This window comes from Aptenodytes forsteri, unplaced genomic scaffold (assembly GCF_000699145.1).
Source record: "Aptenodytes forsteri isolate BGI_AS27 unplaced genomic scaffold, ASM69914v1 Scaffold237, whole genome shotgun sequence".
Lineage (NCBI taxonomy): Eukaryota > Metazoa > Chordata > Aves > Sphenisciformes > Spheniscidae > Aptenodytes > Aptenodytes forsteri.
In genome coordinates this window covers 922000-938701 of record NW_008794451.1, presented here as the reverse complement: position 1 = coordinate 938701, position 16702 = coordinate 922000, and the positions used below count along the sequence as shown (strand labels likewise).

Below are 16702 nucleotides of genomic sequence, written 5' to 3'. Positions count from 1 at the left end.
TTAGGAATGACATCTTCCAGTTCCCAGAATCACAGCTCTCCTGTATGGGAAAACTGCAGTGCCAGCATAGAATCTCAGTTTATATCTACTGGTACAGATCTTTATCTCCAATGAAATGACATCTACTTATGCCAGTTCAAAATCTCTCTCATAAAACACATTACAGGTAAACACAGTGAAGCTCTATTTTAGATACTTTTGTTCAATGAAGATAAAAGAAACCTGAGTATGCGGAAAAGTGAAAGTCTCTCCCCAGATATTTCTAAGCTTCAAACAGTCTAATCTGTTGTCAAATTAATGGATCTATAATTTCCATAACAAAGCACTGGCACAAGAGATTCACTGTGGCTTTATTTACATATTGTTAGTGACCACACCATCTTTAACATCTAACTTTGACAGGCCAGACGGATTTTGGTTATTTTAAGTTGCATCAACTTTAATTATATTGATAAGAAACTGGTGTTCCTCCTTATCATTTCTAATACTGCCTTTTTTTCACCTTTCCTGACCAGTGTGCAATGAAAAGTGTTCTAAATATCAGATATAATGAACGTGTTGCGACCATACAACTTTCATAGGTCACGCTAAGTAAAAAGGTGTCTGAGGCAGAAACTAATGTATCAATAGGATTCTGCAACAGAGATCCAATAAAGACATCTAATAAAAAAAGGAAAGTTCTATTTTCCAAGCTACCTATGTATTTGTTGAAGGCCTGTCATTTCCATGACTCTTAGAAGAATCCAGAGCAGCACTGGCTGTGTTATGTCACTGTCAGAATTTGTAAACAATTTTTTGCTCTTTTTAAACATCTACTTACAGTTTTGTGCTGTGGAGTGTACCCACGTATATGTACATACAAATGTACATATTATGTTCCTATGCAAATACACACAGTTCTGTGGGGACACATGCATGCCCATTTACCATGAAAATAAACATTTTATGACAGTCAACTGCTACATCAATAATTCTGCTATAATTTCTTTCAGCAGCAGAAGACAGTCTCTGACTCCGCAATGGAGAGACAGAGGGGAAGAAGGGAACGGGTCAGAGGTGCAGGAGGGATGCAGCGGATGGGAACAGCGTTCCACAAATTCACCTCTTCCTCAAATCTGAGCCAAGCTAGAGGTGCTTGGACAGGTGCTTGGTGTTTCTCAGTGATCCCAAATTACTTTTGCTCAAAGGACAGCCCTTTGGCCTAGCGAAAGAAATATTTTGGTATGTTTTAAACCAGTGGCATAGCTAGGAGCATGAGCAGTGAAGCTTGTTCACGGTCTCTAAGCAAGAGCGTGATCTGCTCATGCCTACTCTACTATAAAGCATAAATTTTACACAACTGGTGAAATGTAGGAAAAATCTGCCCATGAACGTGAAAAATTCAGACATGTTCAGACAACCACATGCTTATGCTAGGCTTAAATATCACTCCACAGGAACCGCAATCACTAGACAGCTTTCTATTGTCTAAACATTAAAGTTAGCGATGATCTAACATGTATGTGAAGGAACATCCTAGTTAAAAACACTTAAAAAAAGGCAGCGCAAACTAAAAAAGGGCACAAGCACTGCCCTTCCAAACAGCTGATTCCAAATACAGAATTAATTTGGTGGTGTTAGCCATTTGCAATAGTTTATGAAGCCTTGAAAACACACCCATCAATAACCTAAACTTGTTAATAGATGTACTGCAAAGACTTACAACTGCAATAACAGATGATAGTTGCTACAGGCCAGCCTCCTTTCTGTTCCAAGATTAAAATAAGGGCAAAAGGAATTGATGTGCTTAAACCAGATGTGAAACTTTCTACAACGAATGGAAGTAAAATTTGACCTTGATTGCTATGTGTTCTTTCATAGAATCACAGAATCATTTAGGCTGGAACAGACCTTTAAGATCGTCAAGTCCAACTGTAAGACTTTTAAGCCTCAAAAGACAGACATACGTATTAAAACACATTGCTTGACCATTAAGGATACTAACGGAACAGGCAAAACTTTGTATAAGGCTTTTTGCAGTAGAACAAACAACAGACCAAGCTTTATTTTAAATTCAAATTAAAACATGAAGAACAGATGTAACAAGATCACATTGCTTCAAATATGCAAGCACAAAGTAAGCAACTGCAGCATTGTACTGTAAGCACTGTAAGCAACTGCAGAAAGTATTGTATTATGTTGCTGAGTCCAACCTGAGCCTAACCTGTCACCAAGCAAAGCTTCATTGTTAGAAACATCTCATTATTTCTTACTACTTTACAGCAACAAAACTGATTTTAAATCTGGTATTTATGAAAACGTGTACTACTCAACAGGTGAATAGGTATTTCATATACTAAATTCACAATCCTCTATGGCAACCAGTTCAAGCAAAACAGCTCCACAGTTAAATGCCTATGTATTAACACCTTGATAATTAGGTAGAATACTTCTGAACCGCACTGGGCAAAATGCAAGTAATCAGTTCAACTTCTCCAGCATTGATTCTCTATCTTCCAGAGCACTGAATAAGTATTTGACATTATGACATTATGGATCAAATTCATTAACGGTGTCAACTCTATTGATTTCAGTGATGCTGCAGTGAGGAATGCGAACGCGTCACCCTTCTTTCCCGCTCTGTTTCTTTTCACTTTTTATTTTGTAAACACGTTAGTGTGAGTACCTCTTCAACATGTAAAATTTAATTTTGATTTTGAATGGGTTGGTATCCACTAGTCAGTTTCTCAAATATTTTCTCCGATACTGAGGGATTCCAACAAACTTGTAAGATATGATCTCAGCCATTGTTACAGTGGTAAAAATTAATCTTCTAGCGTCAAGGACATGACACCACGCAAATATCAGCCAAGTGTTTACCATACAGGAAAACTGCAAAGGTACCTTCCTTTCTGTATCTGCAATTTGTTAAAGGTTGAGAATTGTAGGGGGTTTATTTCACTTTTATGGTATGGTTTATTAATGCTGTAAGTCCAGGCATACACGATGAATTTATTCACTGTCACCTTTATTTGCATAAGGTAGTTCATGAAAGCATTCTAAATTTAAAACTCTCCATGAAATTAGTATCTGTCTAAAGCATTTTAAACATCTACTAATTCTTTCACTATGTAGGGCTATAAGTACTTCATCTTGTTCTAAAAGTTTTGGATAAGGGAAAATGGTTCCTGACATAATTTTCTAAAGTGTTAATTTGACAGTATCAATTGCACCCTGGAATTTTAGAGGTCATATGAAGAGAATATAGGAGATAGCCATCAGTTTTACAGTTAAAGCTTTCCTGTAACTGTATCTGTTTTAACCTGAATGATGACTTATTTAAATAAAAAGTTAAGTTTTCCAGATCTGAAATCTTCTACGCTCTTTCTTTGGTAAAGGTAGAGGGATCGTGTATAAACTATGTTTGCATAGTATTTTTTGCTATGCTTTCTACAATCATTGGAAATAGTACTTTGTTGTCATTGTTTTTTTACCTTAAGCCACCAACGTACTCCTGCTTTTCAAATACGGTGATGTTCGAATAGCCCAGTCGAGCCAAAAAGGAAGCACAACTTAAACTTGCAGGTCCTGCACCAAGGAGAGCTATCTTCACATGATAGGCTTCAGGCATATCTTCTAGAGGAGGTAAGGAAGGGTTTCTGATCTGAGGAATATTCATAGCTTTGAACACCTGAAAAGCAATACATTCAACAGATTACATACTTTACATTCCCTCCTTAAATTTTACTATGAATAACACGACGGAAGCTTCTGCTAGTGCTGTCACATATCATTGATGTATTACTGCAGATTGCTTCGTAACATTATAGGGATTCCCAACTGACATATGTGCATTTGTGAGGGATGTTGTAGTTGCAGGGCTTGGTCCTATAATTCTTTTTGTCTTAAAAATGTCTGAAGTCAGATCTTTCACTACTGTCAATTTTACAGAGAAGGTGGAACCAGACTACCAGTACCAGAAGAGTAATACAAAGTCAGCCAGATGGCAGAAAATCTGTAACACCAAAAATTTCCTTCCAAACAATGTTCAGATTATTCTTATTACTAGAAAAGTATTTTTGCAAATAACGCAAAGGATTGTAACACCAGTGAAGGGGCTTTGCTTCTTCAAGAGACATCTTGTGTGATCCTGGATAAATCACTTATGGTTTGACTTTTTAGTGGTGGTAGGTAACCAACCTTAGGTGGTTTTGAAACTTTTTTTATGAGCTACCCCTACTCTTCAGTGCTATATTTTCAAAGGGAACCCATGCTTTAGATGCCTCCTCTTAGACAATTCTAATAGGACTTATTTCATATTAGTTGCTCATCTATTTCAGATGTTCTCCACTTTTTAATCAGGTGTCCAAAAGTTGTAGGCATACCTGAAAGTTAAGACTGTTCTCCCTATGCCTCAATTCTTCACCTGTAAAATGGTGATGACCTGCTCCATTCTGTCTTGACTATTAGAAGTACTTTGGAACAGGCTCTGACCACTATTATGTATTTGTACAGAACCCAGCACAATGGGCTCCTAACCTAGTTGCAACGTCACACAGTTTATTTCGGATTTGCATTAAACCAGTTCTTTGCTCAGGCATACAGATAAAAGGCTAAGGCAGAAATATTCTACATTCACTAAGCTAGACTTCACTGTCCTCTGCATTTACATATATTGTAGGGGAAGGAATGGAGTCTCTATCTTGTATAACCTATAAAAGGAAAGAAGAGACTCACAGCTCTTGCAGGCTACTAAAGATTAGGAGCATGGAAGAGCATAGTCACATCTTCATTTTATTTTAGGCATTAGGAGGGAAATATTTAACCCAAGGAGTATATTTGTGTAGCAGAAGCTCACTATTAGACCAAAAGGATACAAGAGTTCATTGCATTGGGTTTCTCAGTCATATCCCAAACACTTCAAGGCTGCACCTCAAAAACCGCCAGAAGACAGCATTGTTCCCCATCTATTTCAATGCAGAACTGTGTTCCATAACTACTAACTACTCCTCTAAAATACACACGTTGTCATTCGTCTAAATAAATATCATATTTAAGCTATTTAACAAGTTTACTAACAGTTTTTACTTTCCTTAGAACTCGAGAAGCAAAGGTTTTTCAAGTTAAACTTTGGCAATTCCACTCATGAACAGAATTTTTCATTTATGTTTGGAATCAATGTTCATTTTCTTCATGTGCACTTGAGCACTCATGCTAGGTAAACCGATGATTAGTTCCTTCCCCCTCTAAAATTTCTGTGTCAAATTCCCCCAGTTTTTGTAAATTGACATAGCATTTTAACAAACTGCAAGAAGCAAGAGACAGATAATTGTTTTAAAAAAAAAAATCATTTAAAGCTGACAATTCATACAATATGGGAAGGTTTAATGTAGTTATTAATGGATTTCACAGGCTGAAAAGCTTATATTGTACTGTGAAACTAGACCATGATAACCGAAATGCAATAGGATATTTTTAAAATGTCTGCTTTGTTACAGTCACACAGAAATGGCTTGAATGATACCAAATTTCCATTAATGTCTCATGCGGTTGTTTTAGAAGGGTACTCAGTAATACAAATTATATAACTTGCACATTTAATGTGTATATTGAACACTATGAATATGCATATGCTTAATAAATTCATCACTAAATTTACTTTATTGTCAACATAATTATTTTTATATTTATGATTGAATAGTCATATCCATCAACTAAACGTGATACTAAAGTGCTGCACTATTGTAGTGCAGTGTTAAGCTTCAGAAACTAAGCACTCATGCAGGAAATCCTAGTAGTTCAGGCTGAATGGTCAACTTTAATTCTGCCTATTTGCAAATAGGGTGAAACTGTCTTTATGCAGCACAGCCAGCCTGTGCGGCGATATCTTGCCATCTGGAATTCAGTGGCAGTTTTGCATATTAAGGCTGGCAGGGTAACTGTGTGAAAATAGCAAACTGCTTCAATGCATTTCAAAAGATTTTCACTCACCTCATGGTGAAATTTCCCTACACTGTAATTCACCTAATTAAATATCACTGAATTCTTCTGTACAGATCCTTTGGTGTGCAGAGATGACTACCTTGCGAGCAAGTGTTCCATGCCACATTATACGCAACTGCCCTCTCCGATTTTTCTCTGCTCAGACTGCGGTCAAGATGCAAGTAAAGTTTAATACTGTTGCCTTTCTTGTCCACCTTTCCCTCAAAAAGATGATTTCATTTTTGTTTGGACAGAGTTTTTCTTTTGTTTTGCAGGGCTTTGTAACCAAGACCTATTCAGGAAAATTAGACCAAGTAATGAATTTTAGAGCTGAATCTCTCAGTGGAAAGACTCAGCCATCATCCCCATGTCTGCCTTTCCTTCTGGCTCTCTCTCATGCACAAATAAAAGAGGTTAGATAGATTATTAATAGACATTAATAACACCGAGCATTTATTCTTTAACTTTTTATCAAATACTATGCAATCATCATTACTTCACCATCCAGGGCCTATTCAGACTAAACCCACACAGATTCCATCCACTTCTTATGCTTCATGTCCATAGGGTCCATACAAAGGATATCCCAGTTTACAAAAAAAGATTATGGAGACTTTGTCCTCAAGTGAGATACAATTTGACCAAACCGAAACAACCAATCTATTCTGCTAAAGTTCCAACTACTGAAAGAAATTCTCTCTTGATTCAGACATTTATAACATACTACAGTTTCCCTATTTGCATTACTTTAACGTGTAAAGGTGTGAGTGCATTTGCTCAATGTTCTCTCCAGTGTGAAATCTGGGGGTTTGTTCTCTTCTCCCTTGTAAATCAAACATCCTTTCACTGCAGTGGGGTTGGTTCTTAGAATCATAGAATCATAGAATCATTGAGGTTGGAAAAGACCTCTAAGATCATCGAGTCCAACCGTCGACCCAACAGCACCACCCACTAAACCATGTCACTAAGTGCCTCATCTACTCTTGTTCCAAAACATTCAGTGTACTCGACAAAGAGCATAATTCCAGGCACTGTATGCAAACACAAGTTTGTATTAAGGTTCCACAATATTTCCCACTTAAGCAAACTATAGCGGTTTCAATTGCTGAGCATCCGATTCAAGTTTAATTTTCCTGGAAAGTTTTAGCCAACTCACTTTAGCTGTTTTTCAGAATGCAGACAGGGAAAAGCTTATTGTTCTCCTCACGTAATAAAATTCTGGTTCTTTTCTTCACTACGTGACTCTAGTATTAGCATGTTTTGATGAAAAGATGTGACATTTGGCAGAGAGTGGCAGGTGACTCAGAGAAATGCATTTTGCTAACCTGATGAAAATCATTTTATGGCATAGTAAGCATGATTTAAATGAATCTAAAACATTTAAAACCATTAGAGCAGGTTAGAACTGTTATTCAAAATCGTTATCTCAATTTTTATATAAATGAGAATAAATTAAAGTAACTCACTTCAGTCACTTGAGTTTTCTGATCAGAATTTTTCTGAGAGGAATATACTGTGGATACCCTTCTCCACCTATTTGCAGAATTCAAACGCAGTCAGACAGTTTTACCCTAATGTTCCTTTATCTAAAAATCTCTTTAGACTATGACAAAGAATGTGTTAAATAAAACAGTAAATAGACTGAAAGTTTAATCTCAACGTTAAAATGTAAAAAAGCCTTTGCCTAATCCTATGAAACAAGATAGGCTGCTAAAAAAGCATATCTGGTAGTCTCCGAGACATACACAGAAGGTCAAATTTCTTAAGTAAAAAGTGTATCTGTTTAATCTCTCATCTTCATCGCAAAACCTTCATCAACAGAAAAAGGCTGAAATACAAAAAAATGAGGAAAATGGAAGGAGCAGTGGGAAAATTTAATCTTTTAGTAACGTAAGTTTTGACTTCATAACTAAATCCTTTATATTCTTGAGGCAAAATGCCCTCTTCCATGCTTAAAAGGCTATAGAAATAAGTTTATTAGTCAGGTTTGCCATTAAATATCCTTCACTAAGATGATGAGATACCAAACAGCTACTGACGTAGACATTAGCATCTAGCTGGTATTTATTTTAGTATGAAACATATTAGTATATTCTGAATTGTTATCAGATTTTGCTAGCGCACAGAAAGAAAAATACAGGCAATGAAATCAGTAACATTTAGGAACTGATTGTATTAGTTTCACACTTTCCCACTGGTTTCCATGGATATTTATCTGTAGGCTGGTTTACATTAATATGGGGCAGTTGAATATTTAAAGGAGAAAATAATATTCTGCACAGATTTTAATAAAAAATGAAGCAAACTGCATGCTCAGTTATATTCTTGAAGTGGTCAAATTACATGATCACACAACTAATTTCATTTAATTAGTGGATAGCACAGGATGTACAGGAAGTGGTTTTTCCACAAACGTGAGCTAGTTAGGAAAAGTTAGGAAAACTTGTCGATCCTCCCTCCACAAGTTAACAGCTAAAGTTGTAATACTGCAAACTTTTTTGCAGGTAGGTGAGTGTTGACAAAACTAGGGCCTAAAGCATCTCATTAAAGACTTTTCAAACCTACATAACAACTATATGTTAATATTATCCCTGTCCCAAGAAAACCCATGGAACTAGAACACTGCAGAGTCCATACCTCAAAATCTCATTAATCCCACCACTGAAAAGGACATAACAACATTCATGTAAGTGCCTTAAAAAAACCCAAAGAATGTTTAATGTCTGTAAAACGTGCTGTAGAGAAGTTTATATAACTTGTCCAAATATCAGCAAGTCTTTCAGCATTGGCCTGAGAAATCAGAAGTCCTCAGATTCAACCCCTGAACTTTTGTAGAAGGCTACACCATCCCCTTCAGACAAGCCTAAAATTTTATCATTGATTATTATAGACTTCAGCATGACTTCAAAGAGAAAATAACCTAAAGATGTGTTAAAATAAAAATTAATACTGACAAATAGCGTTTTCTTTCTGTTTGTCCTGCTGCCTTAGCTCCCCAGAACAATCCTCCTCTGCTGATGCGGCACGCCCATCCGTGCCGGCGACGGTGAGGGGCCCAGGCAGCCATCCCAATGCCGTCCAACTGCAGGAGCTGCAGCTCCACGAGAACCACCTTCTCCCCCCACCTATGTTAAGACTGATCAGAGCTGTCAATATGCAACTAAAAGAGGGACTCTGAGCCCGAGGGCGCAGCACACCCCTCCATGGCAATCCCTCTGGGCAGCCGCTGCTGCCTTGCCCACGGTGGGCTGGGGGAGAAGGAAGGTTCAGCACTCAGCGGGGGACCCTCAGGGCAGCCCACCTCCCAGTCTAGGCGCCCTGCCGAGATGCCCCTAGGTTAACAGCAGGTACGCTTGTACAATGCATCTTTTAGGAAAAAAACATCAAGTTTCCTTTTCCAATTTCTTTCTGCTGCAACAGCAGCCAGAATATATCTCCAGAGAGGAACAAATCACCAGAACTGTAGCTGGCACAGGAGTCACAGCACTAAATGATCTAGTATTTAAATCTAGTATGCAGCGATTAAAATAATACATTTTCTATTTAGCTTGTGCTGCTCCATTCAGAATGATTAACTAGAAACACAGGAGAACCTTTAGATTCGGTAACGTCCATCCAGAAATGTAAGATTTTGAGGGCTTCTTACTAATACTACAACAGACAATGTAATAGATCACGCTCCTTTTTCACTGCAAGCTTACAAACTTGTACTTGAGTAACCAGTAATTTTAGTTTATTTTGTGGAACTGACAGTCATATAGCTCATGCCTGTACATATTGTCACTGCAATCTCAGTATATTTTCACTGAACTTGTGTTCCAAAACCAGAGATGTTTCCTGATTCTAAAGTACTTGGGCAAAGGAGACAGATAAAGACATTAATATAATTTTGACCTGTGCAGTAGCAGGTGTAACCTACGCTTGACACTCATCATTTATAATAGTGAGCTTTTACTCCATGTTATTCTCTAGATGCAACAGTTACCGTGGTAACTGCATCCCAGTATACACATTCTACATCACAAATACAAACGGACATTTCCTTTTATTCCACTTGAACATTTAATTGTCAAAATCCACGTTTTTTCAGACTGGGTTACAATTTACTTTGAGAATGAGCACACAGTTACAAAACTATATGGAAGGGTAGAAGGAAAATGCAGGAGGCGTGAGGTGCCATATTTTTTGTTCTACCGTATGCAAGACAAATATTTTACAATTAGGGAGTTTTATCTGCAGTATGAACAGATGATCAGTCATTGTTCAGAAGCACAAAGGGGCATACGTCATACCCATTATTTTTCCATTTTAAACCCGCATTCCTGCTTTACTGCAATTTTATCGTTTATCTCAGATAGCAGTTGTGCCTTTTTATTATCACTCACTCTCGTAATGCATCAAGTGTATGATCCTCAGGCTAATTCCAAGGAAAAAAAGTCTAAAACTGGCTTTATGCACAATGGAGTTTTCAGTAAATAAGCCCCTGTGGGACAAACTATTACACAGTGCATGAGAATTACCATGCAGCTCTCATTAAGAGTAACACATGTTGCACGCCTAAATTACACAATTTGCTAAGTTACTCGTATAGGTAAAGCTGTGAACACACTTCGCTTGCAGTGTCTGGGCCAATTTTTGTATGAGCAGTAGTACCTTATGATTTTCTTCAGTATTTTCATCTCTATTTTTATAATTATTGTTACTTGGAAGCACTCATATCATTAATATATTGTTATATTTATATTATATTATAATATATAATATAATGTAATAATATATTATTATATTTTTTCAACTATATATACTTTCAGAGTAAAATTTAACACAATAAAAGCTAAAAAAAAGTATTCCAAAAGTGACTGCCTATTATTACTAACTATGAGTACTACAATATGTAAAAATTCTTTGTTAAACAGCAGTAAATCTAAAGGTTATTAACAAATAATTTTAACATTTTAGGATACTATAAAAGTATTAAGGATAATGAAATGTACTGAAACGTTATTTTTGTTAGAGTGCTAAACAGAACTGTATAGCGATTTTATTTTGTTAGAACTCTTGACGCTAATACCACTTTAAAAAAACTTGAAACCTTAGGAGCAAAGCCATTCTGAGCTATTCATCCTCTCTGCAGTTTTCATATCAATCATTGTGCTAGCACTGAGCTTTTTTAATAGATTTCTAAAGATTTTTGAAGAAAAATGGCAGATATTTAGCATTATCTATCAAGCCATAATTCCTCTCTATTAATCATAGCATTAGGGCTAGAAGGAGACACAAATCAAGTTTTAACAGATATTACTTGCATTTAGTTCCTAAACAGTAATATTTCACCATTGTATTTATCATCTACTTGACAACTGTTCATTCTTTCTTTTTTCTTTTTGTTTGGTTTTTTTTGGGGGGGTATTTGGTTTTTTGTTTGTTTAGGGTTTTTTAAGAAAAAAATAAGCCTTCTGCTTGGCAACAAATATTAAGTTTTTGCATACAAGGAATAAAGGCCATTAGAAGAAAAGCTAATAAAATTGCCTCTTGACTGATAAAACGCAACTATTGAATATACACGTAGAACAAACACAGTTCAGTACCTCTAATATCCTGTAAATGAGAACTTTGGTCCAAACTGTACTGATTCTTATGCTTGTATGTTCAAATCTCAAGAAAATTGAAGTAGATAGCTACTTAAATGACAGAGGGGAGAGAAGGTTCACCAACAGCTAGCAGAAAAGTTTAGCAGGAGCTCCAGAAGGTTTACAAGTTTCCTGGAGAGAAGAAAGGAGGGATGCAAACAGATAAAAGGAGAACTGCAGCAGGTAGCAATGTTTGCTCATCGAATCGTGACCCACAGCCATCGAGAAGGGGGTGTGAAGTCTGTGAATGACAGCAGAGGAAAAAAATTGGCCTTACAGACATATCATCTGTTACTTCCAGATTGATTCGCATTTCTATTTTGGTCTGTCCTACAAAGTTTTTTTTCTCAGGCTTTGTAAAGGTGACTGGAATTTCATCGTATGTTTGTAAATATGATCAGCCAAATGGCTCAAGATACAGAAGAGGGACATGCTCATTAGTTAAGGACTGTATAGAAATGTGCAATCTTAACACATGCATATGCCTTTTTTTATACAGCCACAACTTCCTCACTTTTACAGAGACCAAAGTCACAATTTTTACCCAAAGATGCTTCCGACAGATCAGAGGAGGTGCCAGCTGAGACCATGAGTTTGGTACAAATTCTCCGTGCCCTCAAAGGAAGTTAACAAATGAGCAGTAGCCTCTGTCTTTCTTCAGATGGAAATTAAAGCATTGCAACTATACAGTCACAAATAATGCACATGCACCTCAACAGAAACCCTTGAGAAGACTTCCTAACATCAAGCGGCCAGTAACAACCTTTGCTTCAGTAGCCAAAATAGACACATACCTTTATGAGCTAATAAATTTATACATACACACATGTGTGTGCATCTGTATCTGTCTAGATAGATGCACATAGACATATACTGCAGGTCAACCTGAAACTACTTATTTACTTAGTTTTGGCAAAACGGGACAGTAAAAAGTCTAAATCATCTGAAAGCTTTCCTTTGCCCCAAAGCCAGTACAAATGCATACTAATTCTGCTATAGGATCTACCCTATGCCCAGAACAGTTCTGCATCTCTTTAACATGCAGTTACAGATGCAGGTGCACTTGATCTTTTTCCCCATGCAGCCTGCTTCAGTAACATCCACAGCTTCACCTGGCTTAGATAAATCTTTCATTATAGAACAAGTTGTCTCAACTACTAGTATTTCTAGAGAGTCATCTTCTTCACAAATAACGTTTCTTATGTTCCTATAAAGTATTGCATTATGAAAGCATTTCTAAGCTTCTAAAAGTGCTGTAAGAAAAAGAATAATTATTCTAACTTTCTACACCTTTATTATACTAGTACCAACTTTTTTTTAAACAAATCATTAACAAAGGCAACCACTTAAGACAATACTCATTGGTACGTACAAAGAATTTAAGACATCAGCAAGTCCTACCTACCTCAGTAGCAAACTGCTGCAATCCACCAATATTAATTGGTCCCTCCTCAGTGGCATACAAATTGCAGCCACCAACACAGAGATCTGATGTTGGACACACCATTCCGCATGTCAGGCCAAGAGGATTGTCAGAAAGAATCATTTTGGCAGCTCCATAGTAGTTCTGAAGGAAAAAGAAAAAAAAAAAGAAAAAAAAAGGAAAAAAAAAAAGGGAAGAAAAAAAAGAGAGAGTCACAAACCAAGGAAGCAAAAATTCAAGAGAAAATACAAAATGCTTTTTCTTTAACTGGCTAGTAGAATAACATGTAAATATATTAAGTAACACTGACATTATTTAAATGTAGCAACATATACCAGCATTATGTCAAAGACACTGGAAAGAAAGCAAAATTGTTGACTATGCAACGATAAAACTTTTCTTTTTAGCTTACAAAATAGTTAAAAGCATCTTCAGTCTGAGGTGGTTGTAGGATTTTTAGTGGCTTAACAAATCTACGTTCAAAAACTACTCTGCCTGCATTTTGTACTTGCAAATACTTTCTCCATTTCTAGGTCAGTTGGGCAGTAGCTGAGTTGTAACCCTTGTTGGAGGTCTGACCAGAAAGTGCCAGCTAGATTATCAGTTCTTTATGACGCAGGGAATGAAAAGCTTATTTTACAAATCTGCGCACACCATCTCTGTGGATACGCCTGTCCTTAACACCAGATCAGTAGTGCCAATTGTCCCAGACCCATTGTCCTGGTTTCGGCAGGGATAGAGTTAATTTCCTTCCTAGTAGCTGGTACAGTGTTTTGGATTTAGGATGAGAACACAGTTGATAACGCACCGATGTTTTAGTTGTTGCTAGGTAATGCTTACACTAGCCAAGGACTTTTCAGCTTCCCATGCTCTACCGACTGAGCAGGCTGGAGGTGCACAAGAAGCTGGGAGGGGGCACAGCCAAACTGGCCAAAGGGACATTCCATACCATGGGACGTCATGCTCAGTACAGAAACTGGGAAAGCTGGCCGGGGGGGCCGCTGCTCGGGGACTGGCTGGGCATCGGTCGGCGGGTGGTGAGCAATTGTACTGTGCATCACTTGCTTTGTGTAGTATTATTATTATCATATTATTATTATCATTTTATTTCAATTATTAAACTGTTTTTATCTCAACCCACGACTTTTTCTCACTTGTGCTCTTCCAATTCTCTCCCCCATCCCACCGGGTGGGGGGGAGTGAGCGAGCGGCTGCGTGGTGCTTAGTTGCCGACTGAAATTAAACCACGACACCCGTGATGAGAAAAGGAGAAGGTTTCCTATGTAGCTACCTGTAGATACTGCACTACTGAACTCTTTTTTGAACTCCTTTTCCTCAACCACATACTGATCAGGGCAAACACTTATTTTCCTCTTTCCCTAAATAGCAAACCAGGGAACTGATTAAAGAAGTTATGTACAATTCACAGCTTCACAGATTCTCAATATTCAGTGCACGTCTTCGGAAAAGGAACAGTTTGCTGATATATGAGAGCTAGCAAGATTCCTTTCCATAATAAAAATCTAAGGAATGGACATTAGCAAGCTCCCAGTGCCTGATGTCGTGAGAAAACAACCCCTGGTTATTTTTTAGACTGGATAATTCTCTTAAGAGGGAGCATCAGAGGAAATGCCAGGAGCGAACCGAAGTCTCATTTAGAGGGGGAGAATTACTGATGGCAGTTCTGCATTTACATTACATTTACATTAATGAAATTATGGTGTAATTAAAGCAAACCATTTACATCCTATCTTTTCTTCTCTAGTCAATACAGAAGTTTACTTAAGAGTAGACTCTAGTTCTTTCTTCATCTTACCACTCCTCCCACCCCCTCTGAAAGCCCCACCAAGGAAAGTCCATGAAGATGGGTTAATGCTAGAGTTTCTTTTAAGGGCCAGAAGACAATACAGTACCCTCTAGAATTAGCACACGGCTGAGGTTCCACAAAAGTTTCTTCAGTGAGAAATTAATGCTGGGATCTCATTCCAGCTTTCTCCAAGCTAGCAATAACTGAGAGATTAAAAAGCAGTATGTCTCCTTCCTCTTCCACCACCTCTTCCATATTCCTACCTTCAATAATCATCACCAACACGAAACTGTTTTTTATAACAAATATCTTTCCCTCTCTGTCCCAGGACAGCTGCCTCAGAACAGCAGAAGATGCAGCGTTCAAACAGCGTGAAGTACTCGGTCACAGCAGACCTTATGCAATGCCTGTGACTTACTGTCTGTCAAGTAGGCTAATGTACACAGAAGTGTTTATTCAAAGCAAACGCTATGCCACACAAAGCAAGAATCCAGTTATGAATAAAAAGAGCAGTGTCAAGATCTGACAATATAACCAACAATGGGTAACAAGACTTTGGTTTGGGAGGTTCAAATTCACTAAAGGCATATTAAAGGACTGAGCATAAAATTCTTAAAGTTAAACCAGATGCTACAGACACTGCTAGAGATTCCCAAGAGAATGCCAATGTTTAAGAAATGTATTTGTAGATGTAAACTGGACCTTTTGCTTACAGATGCTGGTCTACTGCACAGCATGAGCCCCTGTCCATCACCTGGAAACACAAACAAGCTACCTGGGTGTACTTTCATAGGATTTTCTTAGACACTTAAAATCCATTGAAATTCTAATCCTGGCTGAACAGGCAATCCCTTTACACAACTGTTCTGGGAGAACTTTCAACCATTTTGCCCACGGTGGCTGGTAAGGCACTTCATCATCCCCAATTCTCATTTATTCCAATGTAAAGGAGTATTAGTTAAATGGAAGTTGTACGTATTAGCAAATATTTTTGCTCTTCCAGATGAATGATACTGTTTTGATATGCCAGAGATTGTTAGAGCTGCTAAAAACAGCCAATAAAGACATTGTAAGCTCAATTCAGCATCAAAATACAGAAGTCGAGTTATATCGGAGCTGTCCCTGACGCATAACCACGCTGACAGCAGAGGTGATGCAGTCAATGCAGGAGACCCACGTCCTTCTGAAGCAGCACTCAGAGACCAGCCTAGATACCCTGCAGCACCTTAAGTGGCACTAGATGTCTGCTCCCCCGGCAATTACATCTAGCCATTCCTTTTTTCCACTCTAAAGGAATAATTACAAACTAGTAGTGGGGATTTTTCTCACTAACTCAAAGACAAAATGGTTTTCAAAGAATTTTTATTCAGTTTGATATTTCACTACATATGAGAGTTATATTTTCCCTTCCTGTGTTGTCCAGGATTATTATTTTTATTATCTTCAATTCTGGTTCAATGGAAACAATTACAACAACGTGCATTTCCATTTAAGTAACTTCATTAAGGATTTTCTACGTTTTTAGGCTTTGTAATTAAAATCAATATACAAAGCTAGTTATTATGCCTAGAACGCAAAGCTGTTAAACTATTCCTTTTTTAAAATTAATTTTATTACATATCTGTAAAGTATATTCTCGTACTTGAGCTGTGCCACTACAGGCAGCATCAACACAGCTGGCGCATTTTACTTGTTTTGCAAGCTCAAACCAAACTTTGAGCACAGCTATGCTACAGAAAGACAGGGTATGTTAAAGTAGCAAGTGACTTCTGAGATGGGACCAGGGTCATTGTGGGTATAGGACCGAGATCATGGCTTGTGGAGGGGATATCTAGGGAAACCTGCCTAGAACATCATGCCAGAGCTCGGTAAGGAGGAGGC

The 16702-nt window shown here is 37.6% G+C and overlaps 1 protein-coding gene across 1 annotated transcript in view; it reads right to left on the bottom strand.

The window, feature by feature from the left end:
- DPYD (dihydropyrimidine dehydrogenase) overlaps positions 1 to 16702 on the bottom strand; it is a 387751-nt gene that overhangs the window by 254346 nt on the left and 116703 nt on the right. Inside the window, exons 7-8 of the mRNA XM_009290477.2 lie at positions 12997 to 13158; positions 3474 to 3670 (exon numbers count right to left, since the gene is read on the bottom strand). Coding sequence (XP_009288752.1) covers positions 3474 to 3670; positions 12997 to 13158 — 359 coding nt within the window. The remainder of the gene's footprint in view (positions 1 to 3473; positions 3671 to 12996; positions 13159 to 16702) is intronic.